The sequence below is a fragment of the Eublepharis macularius genome, chromosome 15 (assembly GCF_028583425.1).
Source record: "Eublepharis macularius isolate TG4126 chromosome 15, MPM_Emac_v1.0, whole genome shotgun sequence".
Lineage (NCBI taxonomy): Eukaryota > Metazoa > Chordata > Lepidosauria > Squamata > Eublepharidae > Eublepharis > Eublepharis macularius.
The window spans coordinates 54205284-54222192 of NC_072804.1; the positions used below are offsets into that span (position 1 = coordinate 54205284).

The window sequence follows — 16909 nt, forward strand, 5'->3', positions numbered from 1 at the left end:
AGCACTATAAAGAATTTGGGATGTATATATATATGTATAATGCCGTCTGTGCCACTCCTTCTGCAGCACCACTGGGTCCCAAGCCAGTCTCATTGTCCGAACAGGCCAGTCCCATCGTCTGAAATGCAATGATGCCATTCAGTGCTAGGTTAGCCGTTCACATTTAACTCTGCGTGGTGATGTCATCACGGACTCTGCACTCATGAGTTACTTTTAGGGCACTACTGTGGCACCGTGCTTGGTAATGGTGCATTGAATAAACAGTTGCTATTTTGGAATAAGTTTTTTTAAAAAAAACAAACCCAAAGATTGATAAAATCAGTACCGCTTTTAGTAAGAGGCAAAAAGCCAAACAGAGCTACTGAAAACAATCTAGAGAGAGATCTAGTTCTCCAATGGCTTATTGTGTCAACTAGACTCACCTAGTGGAATTCTCCTTGGTACAGTGGCATCAGCTTCATTTGTCCGTGGAGCACGATTAGGCTTTTATAGCCCTACAGGAAAAATAATAGATAATTATTGTAATAGATAATTATTACACTACAATATGGTACAAATATCATTCCCCCTTCTGCCTAGTTTCCTTTCAGTTGCCCCCTGGAAAAGGAAAGGACCTCTGAAGAGTCTTTGCAGCTCCCTCTCCAGCTGTGGTTGGGAAAATACTACACTGAAGACAAACGGCAGTTCTCTTAACATCTTCAATACCCATATAATCAAGGGGCAACTCTCCTTTACAAATGCCAGTAGGGTAGAAGCATAGCTCAGGATGGATTTAGATCAATAGGCTTGCTTCAGTCAAAAGTTTGGGTATAAACTTTCTATATTTGGTATCATTGAGCTTTTCTTAAAAAGAAGCAGAAAGAAAAGAAATTATTGACATAAAGTACACATAAAGGTGACTTGTACTGAGTCTCAGACCATTATAAACTGGTTCCTCTAGCTGCCCTTCCAGTAGTACTCTGACTGCAGCAATTATTAGGGGATGTTATTTAGCTCTATGAATGTTTGAGCTTGCCTTTACTGCATATCAAATCAATATTCAAAAGGCAGGAAGCTTTTTTCCCCTGGTTGGTCGGCAACCTTAACCCTGGCTGGGAGTGGCTCTCCAAAATACCAAGCCTTTCATATCACATACCACTTGATCCTTTTAATTGGAGATACTGGATTGAACTTAGGACCTTCTGCATACGAAGCAAATGCTGTGCCGCTAAGCGAGCCCCTTCACGCTCACCACTGATGGTTTGGCTGGTGGGGTGACTGGTGCTAATGTCTAAGTAGCAAGCAGCATTTTGCTCTCCTTGGAGTTGGACCTACATCAGGCGAGAGAGGGCTGGGGGAGCATTATGTGCTGCCAGGCAAGGTGGCGGTGAATTCATTTCTGGTTAATCCCTCCACCCTAAGGTCTTGCAATTAAATGTAGAAGCTTCTGATCACAAGTAAATATACAAGCCTCGCTGTCCAATCATTGGTCTCCGGTCACCGCTCCTGATTTGCCAGTTGGAAATCTTGTATCCTCAAAGTGTTTTTAAATGAAGAAAGCAGCAATAAGGAAGAGATAAATGAACGCACAAGAGTTTAAATGCAATTTTTAAAAAAATCAAAATTAGAAAACTGCAGGCAGTAGCACCCCAGTAAGAATGACAGATGGATGCTGATAATGGGTCAAAACTGAGCTTTCGTTGGTGCGATGCAATAATGCTGAATAACCAAACAGTCCATCTTCTTAATTTTCCCAGTTCCTTTATTTTTGAAGGAAACAGTTTCTTCCTTAAATCTCAGTTAATTCTTGGAATGGATTCAGAGATCCAGAGGAGTTAGCCATATTAGTCTGTAGTTGCAAAATAGTAGAGTCCAGTAGCACCTTTAAGACTAACCAACTTTATTGTAGCATAAGCTTTTGAGAGTCGCAGCTCTCTTCATCAGATGCATCTGACAAAGAGCTGTGTTTCTGGAAAGCTTATGCCACAATAAAGTTAATCTTAAAGGTGCTAGTGGACTCTTTACTATTTTGAATGCATTCATCAGCTCCTCAGCATTTGTTTTGGTGCTGAAGTTGCTGAATTGGTGCAGCTGTGAAATCCTGGGTTCTGCTACAAAAGCAGGCACTTTGTCAACTGCAGGTTGATTTCTTTTAGGACTGTAGTATTGTCTAAATATGTGATGGGTTGTATGAACAGCTGTAGGTTCTGTGACCTATTTGTGAACTTTGGATTTGACCCCTGAGCAGCAGAAGTAGTTGGTAGGGAGTCATTTTTTACAGCAATAGCAGCCTTTCCTATCTAGGCCTCTTCCGTTTCATTAACTGCCCCCCCCCCCGGATGTTTGCACACAGGCCTCCCACCTTCAGAATATAGGTAGCAGTACTTTACATTTTCATACTGCTTTTCCTGAGTGCTCAGAGCACTTCTCAGTAATCCATATTTTTGGACAGGGTTGTATGGGGTTGCCCAGTGAGGTGAGATTTTAACCCCAGGGGCTTACTAGCTACACTGCACCAGATACTGTGAGCTAAACGTTGTGTTTACTCATTTAGAATTGGGGCTTCCTAACTCTTCAACACCTAAAGATGTGGACCAAGGAGGCAAATCCAGTTCTGGCAGTGGAAGGAAAGGAAAGCACCCGCTGAGTTCTCCTCAAGCCCCTTTCCTAGACTGCAACCTCTGCGGGAAGGTGTTCAGTAGCACCAGTTCTCTCAGCAAACATCACGTGACTCACAGCCAGGAGAGGAAACACGTCTGTAAGATCTGCGGCAAAGCATTTAAGCGGCAGGACCACCTGTACGTATCCGTCTGTCAATAAAACTGTTTTAAATGTATAAAAGACAGCTACTGCTACTGTAGAGATCTGGCCTGGTGTTCCCGTTTGCTTAACACGAAGTATGGACGTGCACACAGAGATAATATTCTATAGTAATTTAGGATACAGTGCACCTCCTTATTGAGGAAACACCAAAACTGCCAGGAATTAGGATGGAGTTGTGTTGCGTCCATGAGATGAGCATGCTGTGTGAACACAAGATGAGAAGCACAGAGACTCAGACGCTGCCATTTAGCTGTCTCTGTCCCATTTTATGATGTGTGGGAAAATGTCTTTCTCAGTAAATGGGGGTAGTAGTGGAGGCAGTAGCCCTTGGAACATCCAGTTAGTTTCTGGGTACACTGTTCATAGTTTTATCAAAGGTCAGCTTATTTCATATAGCACAATGGTGCAATGTGAGGAAATGTGTTTTAAGCAAGAAGGGGATTGTCATTTTTTTAAATCCTTCCCCTTCAGAACACAGGATAAAACTGCCATCTTTATAACCTCTGCTGTTTCTAGTAGCCACAGTCTGGCTTGTGTTTTGTTTGATTATGGGGAAGACAAGACCTTAGGGTTTTGCAAGAAAACTTGATTGCTGCGGCCAAAGATTTGGGGCTAGTTTCCCATACAAACTTGTATTGGGGTGAGTGGCAGCGAGGATGAGTGTTCCTCTGTACAAATAGCTTGCACATTTAAAAAAATGGGGTTTTGAGAGGTATAGAACCCTTTCCCATGACCACGGGTGTTCTGTTTGGAGGAATATTCCATCATGGAAGCTTCTACCCACAGCCAGACACTGGTTTATCAACTACATGAGAATAAGACCTTGGTTTCAGATCAGTGTGAAACCTGATCTGTGCCTGGCTACATGCATGTCGCTTGTCTGTCTCTGTTCTCCCTCCTTCTGCTTCTTTCCCTCTCATTCTCAAGGACGACTTCCTCTTCTTGACTGCTTTCCTAGACCTGGCTTTTTCAAGTCTTCCTTTCCTTGGTCTGTCACCTGCCTGGCTTCTTCCTAGAATCCAAGGTAGCTCAATCAGGGCCAGATTTATGGTTGCTGGCGCCCAGGGCAACTGAAGACCGGCCATGCGCGCATGCGCACGCCTGGCACTGCGTGATGATGTCACTTCCGCCCCCTGTCCTGTCCCCCCGTCCTGCCGCCTGCGTGCTCCCAGGGCTGGCAGCTGTGCCCGGCGCCCCCTCTTTGGTGGCACTGGGGGCAGACTACCCTCCCGCCCCCCCGTCGATCCGGCCCTGAGCTCAATCATTGGGTAACCATAAGCCTTCTGACTGGCCATTGGCTTCAGTGGGCTTAGACGGGAGTAACTTTGCTTAGGATTTCACTGTGTATTAGTTAATAGCAATAACACTTTAAAATCAGCCCTCTTCTCTCTGTGTTCTGATTACTTTTGAAAGATTTTTTTTTCCAACCTCAGGAGCGGCCATATGATAACACACCAAAAAACAAAGCCATTCCTTTGCATCGAACAAGGCTGCAGGAAGAGCTACTCCGACTATCGGTCGCTGCGCCGGCATTATGAAATGCACCACAGCTTCAGGTTGTTAAAAGATGATGAGGGATGTGAAGGTTCGCCTCCTCCGCGTGATTCCCGTGTTCAGCCTGGAACTGGTAGTGTGAGAACTGCAGAGGGGGTTGCTTTTTGCCCTGAATCTCAAGTCCCTAATAATTCTCTCCTGCCCAATAGAGACCTGCTAAGGTGTATTGTAAGTAGTTTAGTCAGCCAGAAACTTCCACTGGCTCCGTCCCCATCTCCAGGACCATCTGAATCTGACCCCAAGGGTTCCTTGCAGCCCTGCACATCCGAATGTAGTCAGACGTCTTGCACTCCGACAAGTGCCGCTGCACCTACAGAACCCATCAGCGATAAAACCACGAAGGAACTTTATCCTTGTCAAAAGAACACTGTTTGTTCCAGTGCATATACCATAATAAATCCTGGGAATTTACCTGTGCTTGGGTCTGCGGGAAATAGTACCAATTTGCCTGACAGGCAGCCTTATCCAGAATCCCAGTACCCTTTAGAAAACATGGCCCTGGAGTTTTGGGCAAACAGCAGCGGTCCTCCTTTCCCATTATTCAGAGGACAGAAGGTTCCCACAACTTGTCACCAGCCGGGCAGCAGCTTCCAGTGGGTCACAAATGTCCCACCGGCCTGTACCAAAAGCAAAGGAAGCGATGCTCGTGCCGCTCAGATGTCACCAGTCGCCACTCAGGATGTTTCTCAAGGGTTGGCGGGACCCTCCCATTCTTTTGATTGCTTGGCACCGGCCTTTGATCGATCAGATATTTTGCCATTCGCTCCGGCACACTTAAAGACGCAAGGGGAAATCCCTGGGGAGTCAAAGCTCCACGGCTTTGAAGAGACCTACAGGCCAACAGGAAGGCTTCCAGAAGCTCTGAAGCCAAGCTTGCTGCAGAAGGGTGAGGCCGGACCGCTCTTCAGGCAGCTCTTTATGAAGTCTCAGGAATCCTGTGTGAATCCCGATCAGCAGCGCGTCCAGGGTCACCTGTTCCAGAGGATCACCAAATCGCAGCACATCTTATCCCACACCCAGCTGCTAACTCCATCCCAGGCGGCAACTTCTGAGGCTCAGAAGGTGGTAGCAGGACCATTCCAAAGTGTGCTTCAGCAGCAAAGTGATTTGTTTCACCCGCTTACGGAACCTACGGAAAGCAAAAAATCGCTCTTGTGCATGAAAAGGTCCTCGGCCCAGTTTCAGAAGGACTTTCCATCAGGCGACGAGAAAGAAGGGCAGCAGCCAGGCACGCCTCCGCTGCCCTTTCAGTCCCTTTCCATTAGCACAGACACTGTTTCTCATGCCAAACATGCCAGAACCTTGAAAGGATGCCTGGGTGTCCAAGATTTTGCCGGTCCTAACCAGCCTCCATCTGCAGCTTACGAAAACACCCCAGGAAATCATACTTACGGGAAGCCAAGTCAGTTGGAGAATGACTGTCCTCTGTTGAGGAAGCAAGAGAAGAACAAGGCTTGTGCTAAAGGATCAGGCGAAAAAGGCCATTCTCGCAGCGGTAGGCCCCGCCGGAAGGAGAAGCAGAAGTTTGACATCTCTTCTGTGGCTTCTCCTAGCCAAGTGGCCATGGCTTCTTTTTCTTTGCCTAGCGCTTCGTTTGACAGCGGGGCTGGAGCGAAATCAAAGTTGACCATCTTCAACAGGATTCAGGCATGTTCAAAATATAAACTTTTCTCTAAGCACTTTTTAAAAACAAATGTTTTAGAAAAAGTTGAGGTGGGGGGTTTCCTCAAAGCTTCTGTAACTGCTCATGCTGGCAATTAAGGGAGTTAGAATCCTTTTTCTGAGTCTCGTATGGGAGAAAATGGCTGGGGTGGGTATGAAAATCATGGAGGTTGGGATCAAAGGCTAGTCTAGAGCCAAACGGAAAGACTGAGCCTCCAGGTTACCCTTTGCCTGTACCTATTATAAGCCCTGGATTGATGATGATGATGATGATGATGATAACTGATTTATATACCGCCCTTCAGGTCAACTTAACACCCACTTAGAGTAGTTTACAAAGTGTGTTGTTACTAGCTTTGTATTTTTAAATTGATATGATCTGCTCTGAGCCTGCTTGTGGGGAGAGCGGACTACAAATTTAATAAATAATAATAGTAATTCTTACAACAATCACCCTGTGAGGTGGGTGGGGCTGAGAGAGCTCTAAGAGAGCTGTGACTGACCCAAGGTCACCCAGCTGGCTTCAAGTGGAGAAGTGGGAAATCAAACCCGGCTCTCCAGATTAGAGTCCTGGCACTTTTAACCACTACACGAAACTGGCTCCCTGGATCCAAAATGAGGAGGGGGGAAAAATAGATTGAAAAGCCATCATTACTATTTGCAAAGGACTTTGAAGGGTTTCCAAGGGAAGCAAAATGTAAAATGTTAATTTGAAGAGGAAACATCTTTGTTTTGAAATATTTAAATGTATTTTTTTTAACCACAGGGTGGAAATATCTACAGCTTTACCAATGCAATGAGGGAAGAACATTTTTCCCCTGGATGGTAAGCAGGGCACATTAGAGTCTTGACAACCCTTATAATAGACGCAAGAAGGATTTCACCCCCCTGTGCACAGTCACCGTGGGACCCAGAGTTGCACACCCATCTTTCTCTGTGGATCTGGGTTTAATCATAACTCTTCATTTGGTCAATGCCAGGAGTTTGCTAAGATCACATTGATGCATTGTAGAAGTGCTTCCCTATCTATACAGCCATTGGCGGGTGGGGGGGGGTGAGGAATGTGGAGGTAATGGTTGTGGAAGACCTAGAGCTGTACAGAAATTCACAGAAAATTTCATGACCTCTTGCTTTACCCTATTAAATTTTTTGTTTAAATCATCAGTTGCGTCCCCCATGGTGGGGATTTCTTTTACCCCTGTAGACATTTGTGGATGTTCCAGTTTCCCAAAGAAAAACAAAACATCCTTTTCCAGTAACGTATAGCACACAGAACGGTTTAAGCATCAGTAGTCTCAGAGGGTTAAATTTATTGACCTGTGTAATTAGTAAACATATTTGTATTACTAACAGGTAAATAATCATTTGGAATTCAGGATGTGTAAGAAAAAAAGTAGCTCTAAATTTGGCTGAAAAGCAAACTGTTCCATTCTGGTACAAAGAGCCAAGGCAAACATGTTTCTAAAAGTTCTTCTGTAATTATAGGTTAAAGCACATTGCTGTAAGCAGTATAAAGCAACACACTAGCCTTCTAGGTGAACTTCTGCACTTTGCATGAACTGTCTGGGCGTTTTTTTTTTCAGAACGTTAGGTAACCAAAACAGGTGTGCTTTCATCTTTGACAGCTAATTAAAAATAGTGGACTCTTACCTAGATTAATGTACTTCTATCAGAAAATGAACCGATGGTGATCTACCAACTTAACTCATTCTGTCATTTCGCACAGATTTATAGTTTTGTTTTGCAAGTTGGATGTAACGTCATTTTTTGGCTAATTAGAAGGTTATACAATATCTAATGAAGTGTTTGCTTATGCTATCACATGAAAAGATCTTAGATATTTACATAAGAAAACCTATAAAACATGCAAATTCAGATAGTATGTTAGCGTTCGGATTGGAAGAAATCTCATGGAAATCTAGGTGAGAATGTTATCTTTGCTTTGTATGCTATGGGAATCTTAATGCATTTCATAGAAACTTTGATTGTTTTAAACTTAGAGTTTAATTAGGAAATGTTAGCAAACCTAATACTTACTGCTTTTCTGTGTTCTGTTTTTGTAGGATTTATTTATGTCATTTATAGTCTGCCTTTCTCACTGAGACTCAAGGCGGATTACATAGTGTGAGATTAGTACAATCAATATCAAGGACATTTCCATACACATAGGGAGGGAGGCAGTCCCATCGGTATGCTGGGCCAAGGCCGTGAAGAGCCTATTTATATTAATAACCATATATTCATCTTCGTTCTTCTGTGCCTCCACACATGGGACTGCGCAGGCGCAGGCCAGCCGCCGGAGAATTTTCTAGAGCTTCCATGGCTCCGAAGGGGCCGTTTGTCGCGCGCCTCAGCGACCGTTTTCCCGCCCAAACGGTCACGTGATCCTCCAGCGACCAACGGCCCCTTCCCTCAGTTCTCTTCTTGCCGCCGCTTGGAGAGAACGTGAGCTTCGTTGCTCTGTGCTTTTTTGTGCTTCGTGCTTTATTCTGACTGATTGCTTGGCTTTTGACTTCGGACTTCGTGACCTCGGCTATTCTTCGGATCTCGTTTGGACTTTGTTGTGGACTCGGTAATTTGACTCGGACTGTTTTTGACCTTCCTTTCGCGTGCCCCTGAAGATGGCCTCAAAGGCTCTCTTCAAGCATTGCCTCCAATGCCACACTAAAATGGCCAAGACCGATGGCCATGAACTGTGCTTGTTCTGTTTGGGGGAGACCCATAATGTAACGGCCTGTAAAATTTGCCAGGGCTTCACCAACAAGGCCCGACAGGAGCGCAAGGCCCGACTTAACTCCTCCCTGTGGCAGAAGGTCATGTCCGGAGGCGCCCCGTTGCCCTCCTCCAAGGCCGGCCCTAGCCCCTCTGCCGAACGGCATTCCAGAGCTGGCTCAGTGGCCTCCGCGAGGTCGGGGTCGAAACCGCGTCCCCCGAGTGCCTCGGCGTCGAGAGCGGCCTCTCCAGCGCAGGGACCGGTGCGGCCGCCCCGTAGCGCATCTTCCACCAGGTCGGATCCGAGACCGACATCGGAACCGAGGATCCGTCTACCGAGTCCCCGATCGGAACCGACGACCGGGTCGATTCCGGTAAAACCTAAGAGATCGAGGCCGAGGTCCCCTTCGAAGGCGAGGAGCGCGTCGGTTCCGAGGTCTTCTTCGGAACCGGCGAAGAAGAAGAAGAAGACCAAACATCACCGGTCGCCGCATCCCGCTCCCCAGGAAGAGGTCATCGTGCTTCCTCACACGCCTTCCCCTCATCTGGATTCCCCGGAGCCAGAGGACATCTCCGTGCCGGTGCCGGATCCGATGGCCTTCGAGACGGTGCCCGCAGAATTCTCTTCGGGACCGGAGCCGAGCCCGCGCCGTCGGATCCGAACATCGCCTGCTCTTCGGTCGCCGAGGCTGGAACCGAGCCCGTCTCCTCGTCGGAGCCGTCCGTCGCCTGCCCGTCCGTCTCCACCAGCTGCCGGTCGTGAGCGACGTCGGTCTGGGGACAGTGTCCGATCGGTCCGGTCCACTGCGTCCCGACATCGACAGGCCTCCTACCTCCCCTCGCCATACCATTGCCAGTGGGAAGGGGCACCTGCAGGTTTCTCCGTGTCGGAACCGAGGCCTTCGACATCGAGGTCGACGTGGGCTCCCCCTCCGCACCAGGTTCCGGAATCCCAGCTCGGTTCCGATGAGGAGGATGTGGAGAGCTTTGGCGGCTACCAGTCGGAGTCCTGGTCCGAACCATCGCCAGCTGAAGAGCTTGTACCATCTGCGGACTCGCCATTCGAGGACCTCCGCATCTACGCCGACCAGATGGCAAGGATGGCCAAGGCTCTCGAGATGGACATCTCCTCGACAGTTCCCCAGACCAAGGACAAGCTCCTCAAACGCATTTACGGAGACAACCCGGCATACGTTGGCTTCCCCATGCTCGAGGGTCTTGAGGAAATCGTGGAGAAGGTGTGGCAGGTGCCCTGCGATCAACCTCCAACATCCAAGAGGATTGAGCAGCTCTACAAGATCAAGCAGGGTACCTGGCCGGCGCTGGTGAAACACCCTCCACCTTCCTCCTTGGTCACAGAGGAGTTCAACCCCAGGCGATCGGGTCACTCCTCGGTACCTGCCGATAAGGAGGGCAAGAAACTGGATGCCATGGGCAGGCGCCAATACATTGTTTCTTCCCTAGGTCTGAGGATTGCCAACTATCAGACCATCATGGCAGGGTACCAGCTGTACCTCTGGGAGAAGTTGGCATCCTATACACGAGACCTCCCTCCTGAGCAGAAGGCTGTGGTGTCCCTGCTGCAGACAGAGGCTGTGAGGCTGTCTAAGCAGCAGATGAACGCTGGAAGCCACGCTGCTGACACTGCTGCTAGAGGGATGGCTTCGGCGGTGGTCCTCAGGCGCCACTCCTGGTTGCGGTCTACGGCCCTGTCCCAAGAGGTGCGTTCCAGAGTGGAGAGCATGCCATTTGAGGGGGATTCGCTCTTTTCCAAAGCGACCGACGAGACCCTGAAGAAAAAGAAAGAGGACCGGCAGACGGCGCGGTCTTTGGGTCTGGCTCCAGCGGACAAGCCCTCCTCCAGGTCACGGTACGCTCCCCGATCTGGCCCTTACCATTACCAGGGCAGATACCATCAACAGCGGCCAGGCTACCAGCAGTATCCTGCCTACCAACAGCGGCCTTACCCTCCCGCACAACAGCAGAGGAGGCGTCGGCCCTTCAAGCCTCGTCCGGCACAACAACCGGCCCAGCAGAAGGATCAGCAGGGCACCGGGAGGCAGTACTGACGGGTCACGCCAGCCGTATCCCCGAACTTTTCGGACAGACTTAGTCCACTCCTCTCTGAGTGGGAGTCAATAACATCTGACTCATGGGTCTTAACTATTGTTGAACTGGGATACGGGCTGGAGTTCGTTGAGCTGCCTAGATGCAGTTCACCCCTGACAGCTGTCAATAACACTATGGCCGAGCTGGATGCGGAGATCGTGTCGCTCTTGGCCAAGGGTGCTGTGGAAGAATTGCCCTATGAGGACTCTGTGAAGGGATTCTTCTCTAGGTTCTTCCTGGTCCCTAAGAAGGATGGGGGCTTACGTCCCATCTTAGATCTGAGGGGCCTTAATGCCTTCCTCAAGGTGACCAAATTCAAAATGGTAACGTTGGCGGCTGTGATCGCCTTGCTGAAACAGGGGGATTGGTTTGCGGTTCTTGACTTAAAAGACGCATACTTTCACGTGGGCATACGGAAGGAGCACAGGAAGTACCTGAGCTTTGTTTACCGGCAAAGGGTTTTCCGGTATAAGGTGCTCCCCTTTGGCCTGTCCACTGCCCCACGAGTGTTCACTAAATGTGTGGCCCCTGTGGTTTCCTTCCTACGGGAAGAAGGCTGTACCATCTTTCCGTACCTCGATGACTGGCTCATCGTGGCTGAATCAGAGTCTAGGCTGGTGCAGGACATTGGCTTGGTACTTAGCACTTGCCAACGCCTGGGGCTCCTGGTGAACTTGGAGAAATCCAAACTGGTGCCCAACTGCAAGGTGTCCTACATTGGTGCACTGTTAGACTCTGTGGAGGGTAAGGCCCTGCTCCCCTTGGAGAGGGCTCGGTCCCTAAGGGGTCTAGTGTCCATGTTTAAAAGGAACCGGTTCCAGTCTGTGCGCACTATCCAGTGCTTACTAGGGCATATGGCAGCGGCCACCTCTGTGGTGCCTTTCGCTAGGCTGCGTATGCGCCCTCTACAGAACTGGTTTGTGCGGAGGTATGATGCTCTACTGCACCCTCCGTCCCTCAAATTCTCTATCCCGAGGGTCATCCTCTCCTCCTTGGACTGGTGGCTGTCTGATGACAACTTGTTTAGAGGGACCCCTTTCGGGTATCAACACCATGACATCACGGTTACCACTGATGCCTCTCTGTTGGGATGGGGGGCTTACTGTGGTGATGTGTCGCTGCAAGATGTCTGGTCTGACAGGGAAAAGACCCTCCATATCAATGTGCTTGAACTAAGGGCCATTCGTTTCGCACTTGTGTCTCTTACAGCACTGCTGAGAAATCGTCAGGTCTTGGTACAGACGGACAACACGACTGCCATGTACTACGTGAATCAGCAGGGGGGCACAGTGTCCATGGCCCTGTGCCGGGAAGCCACACTCACTTGGCAGTGGGCTATCAAGAACGGCGTGTCGCTTCGTGCTATACACGTGGCTGGGTCGGACAATGCCCGGGCAGATGCCCTCAGCAGGGTCCCTTTACTGGAACACGAGTGGGAACTGAACGTAGAGTGCGTTGGGCCAATCTTCCAGATGTGGGGTCATCCAGTGATAGATGTGTTCGCCACTGCGGCGACCACCAAGGCCCACACGTTCTGTTCCAGGGCAGGGAGCGACCCCCTCTCTATTGGGGATGCCTTCCAGTTTACGTGGACGCAGGGCTTGCACTACATGTTTCCTCCATTCCCCTTGATTCCCAGGGTCTTGTGCAAGATAGAGGAGGACGGGACGGACTGCATTCTAGTGGCCCCCTTCTGGCCACGGCAGGTTTGGTTCCCGAAGCTCCTGCGGATGTCCCAACGGACGTATGTGAGTCTGCCCCCTCGGCAAGACCTTCTCCTAAACGGGAGCCTGGTCCACCACGATCCAAGGAAGCTGCACCTAACGGCTTGGCGGATCGTTCCTCCTCGATAGGCTTTACTGACGAGGTACAGAGGGTCCTCCTGAATGCTCGTCGGCCATCCACTAGGCGCGCTTATGCGGCCAAGTGGCGCAGGTTTGAGCTCTGGGCACTTGCCAGAGGAGTGGTGCCTGACAACAGTCCCTTGGGGTTGGTGTTCGAGTATTTGTGCCACTTGCGTGGCCTGGGCTTGAAGGCTTCCTCCCTCAAGGTCCACCTGGCAGCGATATCAGCTGCTCACACCCGAGTTGAGGGTGCTACGGTGTTTTCTCACCCACAATCCCGCCAGTTCCTTAAGGGCATGTACAATCTTTACCCACCTGTGTCAGCGCCAGTGCCTCAGTGGTCGCTGTCCTTGGTGCTCTCACGTCTCATGTTGCCTCCATTTGAACCGATGGCTACATGCCCCTTGGATATGCTATCCTACAAGGTGGCATTCTTGGTGGCCGTCACATCGGCCAGAAGGGTCAGTGAGCTGTCTGCACTGCGGTCTGACCCTCCCTTTCTTGTGTTTCATCCCAACAAGGTGGTCCTGCGTCCCTGCCTTGGGTTCCTGCCCAAGGTGGTGTCCGCCTTCCACCTCTCGCAGGATATCTCACTGCCTGCTTTCTTTCCTCAACCTTCCTCTAAGGGGGAAAAGGCCCTTCATTCCCTAGACTTGAAGAGGGCCCTAGCCTATTACCTGGATAGGACAAAGGGATTCCGCTCCAGTCCTCACCTGTTTGTATGTTTTGGGGCCAAGGACAAGGGTAACAGGGCTTCCTCACAGACCCTGTCTAGGTGGATTGTGTCGGCCATTAGCAAGGCCTATTCCCTAGCAGGGGTGGCTTGCCCGCTTCATGTCAGAGCCCACTCCACGCGGTCCCAAGCATCCTCTTCGGCACTCCTCAGGGGGGTGCCCCTGGTTAACATTTGTAAAGCAGCCACATGGTCCTCTGCAGACACCTTTGTCAGGCATTACGCCGTTGATGTCAATGCGGAGCAGGATGTATCTGTGGCCAAGGCTGTCTTACACTCCCTCTTTTCCTGAGGGAGTTTTTGGTTTGACTTCCTTGACGTACCTGTTGGGTACCCTTGAGTGGAAGTGTGTATATATGTACCTTGGGGGTGTGTATATATGTAAATATTGAGTATTTATGTGTCCTTACACAGTATTTTTACATAGATGTATATATGCATGTCTATTTATTGTTGATCTTGTTTGCTTAATAAAATTGTGTTGGACTTCACCCCCGCCTTCCTTATTGTGTGAAGCTTGGTACACTCCCATGTGTGGAGGCACAGAAGAACGAAGATGAAAACAGGGTTAACATACCTGTAACTTATGTTCATCGAGTTCTTCTGTGCTGACACACAACCCTCCCTCCTACCCCGCTGTGAACTCCAATGCACAATACTGTGATGGCTGTAACGGATATTGGTGTTTTTAAGGTGTTACGGCTGAAGTGTGTTGGTCAAGCGGCGGCAAGGGAGAACTGAGGGAAGGGGCCGTTGGTCGCTGGAGGATCACGTGACCGTTTGGGCGGGAAAACGGTCGCTGAGGCGCGCGACAAACGGCCCCTTCGGAGCCATGGAAGCTCTAGAAAATTCTCCGGCGGCTGGCCTGCGCCTGCGCAGTCCCATGTGTGTCAGCACAGAAGAACTCGATGAACATAAGTTACAGGTATGTTAACCCTGTTTATTTTGATAACTCGCTTCATTAAGAAACTAGGGTGTAATTTGAATAAAGGAAATAAACTCTAGAAAGGTGTCTGTTTACTTTGATGAGAAAGGAAAAACAACCCTATAAAATAATGTACTGATAAGCAAATTTGTTCAAAGAACAGTCCTGCTTGACAGGCCTTACTAAATGCTGAAAGCTATCCAAGAGTAAAAGGTAAATCTTTCTTTTGAGATAGCAGGATCTTTAGTAAGGCATGGATAAGAGAGTCCGTTACACTTCTTTAAGCCATTTTGAAGTGCCCAATCGAACATTGACCATATGTGCTCTGGAACAGCTCCAGCCTACCATGTATCCAGAGGAATGAAGAATGGAGAGAGAGAGAGAGAGAGAGAGCTGTATTTCTGCCTTGCTTCTTTTTATAAATTTAGACACCTTAGTACTGCTACCCTGGTGACATGAACCAATCAATATCTTGCAGAAAGACTGTCAGAGGCAGGGTTTGTGAAAAGCCAATCAGGGAAGATTATGCTAATGGCAGGCTTTTATTCCCCACCATACTTGCCTAGTAATGGATTTATTACCACTTATGCAGCGAAAAGATACGAGGGTGGGCAGGCAGATGGACAGTATGCTCACACTTCTTTGTAAAAGAGTTTCAGAAGCAGATTGTGATGCAGTGCAGGGGTCAGCTTTTCAAAGGGGGGAAAACAGGAAAAAAATAAACTGTGCTAGCAAAAGCCCCTGAGCAGCTCTTTGGATTGCAGCCATTGTATCTCCTACAGCAGTTACTTATATGTGATTTCCCATTGGGGTTTTCTTCCAGTAGTTAACACAGTTTGCAAGAAAATGAACTGTAGAAGCTCTCCCCCCGCCCCCCCCGCCCCAAGCAGATATGAAAAAGGGCTCTAAAGGAGGAAACGTAAATGGCCTTGTAATAGGAACTGAGGCTAAATGGCAAAACACTGGAAATTTAGCTTCATCCTTTTTTTTTTGAACTCCGGTATATCTGCCTTCCGTAGTAAGTCTGGAGGAGGACCTGGGGACAAGAGCCAGCATGAAAGTGGCTTCGTTTGCAGGACCTGCAGTCAGCTTTTCTATACCGAGCGAGGTTTGAACAGCCACATGTGTTTCTATGGCGAACAATGGCAATCTGTATCAGGCGAGGAGAAAGAGCAGGTAAAAGAGAAATCGAATTCTGGTAACCAGATATTTGTAACCAGGGCTTTTTTTTTCTGGGAAAAGAGGTGGTGGAACTCAGTGGGTTGCCCTCGGAGAAAACGGTCACATGGCTGGTGGCCCCACCCCCTGATCTCCAGACAGAGGGGAGTTGAGATTGCCCTCTGCACTGCGGCGCAGAAAGCAATCTAAACTCCCCTCTGTCTGGAGATCAGGGGGCGGGGCCACCAGCCATGTGACCGTTTTCAAGAGGTTCCGGAACTCCGTTCCCCCATGTTCCAGCTGAAAAAAAGCCGTTTGTAACTACCAATATTAATTTGTGTAAATCTTTAAATTACATGAGCAAGGTGGGTGTGCAGGGGATCCAAACAATCGCCACAAAACTTGTTGGCCAGCCTTCAGGTCTTGACCTAACCCAGCTTGTTAAGGGGCCAGTGCAGAGATCACGGGGGGGTTTCTCTTTAATTGTAGTTAAAAGAACAAAAAACAGTAGTAGCATTCTTGCTCTCACTCCACCCTCAGGAGCCAGTTTCCCTTCCTGCCTTATCCACAGCGAAGGGGTATGCTTTCAGTGACATCAGATTGCAGGGTTTGTATTCATTCGAGATTTGAAACCATGGTTTAAGATAGGCCTGGACTATCTTTAAGAGAACCAGTTTCGTGTAGTGGTTAAGAGCGGCAGGACTCTAATCTGGAGAACTGGGGTTGATTCCGCACTCCTCCACTTGAAGCCAGCTGGGTGACCTTGGGCTAGTCGCGGCTCTCTGGAGCTCTCTCAGCCCCACCAACCTCACAGGGTGTTTTGTTGTGGGGATAATAATGACATACTTTGTAAACCGCTCTGAGTGGGTGTAAAGTCATCCTGAAGGGCGGTATATAAATCGAATGTTATTATTAAAATCGAAAGGCTGTCTATGACAGCAGAAAATAAGCAGCTTTGACCATCCAGCTAGCAGTATCCAGCTCCAAATGTCTCATGCTTCTGTGCCCTTAAAATTGTTTTCTTTTGCGGTCATATTTTTCAGTTGTCTTCTGTTGTGTGTGCTGTTCCTCTTGGATCTCTGCATCTTTCTTTATTTCTCTCTTACCTCTCTGGAAGATGGCTGCAGAAGAAAAAAAATCCTGTTACATTTCTGGATTTGTTTGTGTGTGTTACATGAGCACTGACAGGGTTCCTGCAAAGGGTGGGGAAGAGGAGCAAAGTGAGAAATCAGCTTTAGGAATGCACACAGCGGAGTCCTTACAGCATGCAGGCCCTCCCCCTGTGTGTATCCTGCCCATCATAATTATGGGGATTTTGCTGGTGGAGATAATAATATGGACATACTGTACAGGGTCATTATAAGGGTTACTAAGATGATATATGGAAAGTACTTCCAATGCTGAAAAAGC

General features: G+C 48.7%; 1 protein-coding gene across 1 annotated transcript in view; it reads left to right on the top strand.

Moving 5' to 3' along the window:
- Window positions 1-16909, top strand: part of ZNF541 (zinc finger protein 541) — a 32912-nt gene that overhangs the window by 1992 nt on the left and 14011 nt on the right. Inside the window, exons 2-6 of the mRNA XM_054999654.1 lie at window positions 2534-2777; window positions 4236-6003; window positions 6785-6843; window positions 10923-10925; window positions 15361-15517. Coding sequence (XP_054855629.1) covers window positions 2534-2777; window positions 4236-6003; window positions 6785-6843; window positions 10923-10925; window positions 15361-15517 — 2231 coding nt within the window. The remainder of the gene's footprint in view (window positions 1-2533; window positions 2778-4235; window positions 6004-6784; window positions 6844-10922; window positions 10926-15360; window positions 15518-16909) is intronic.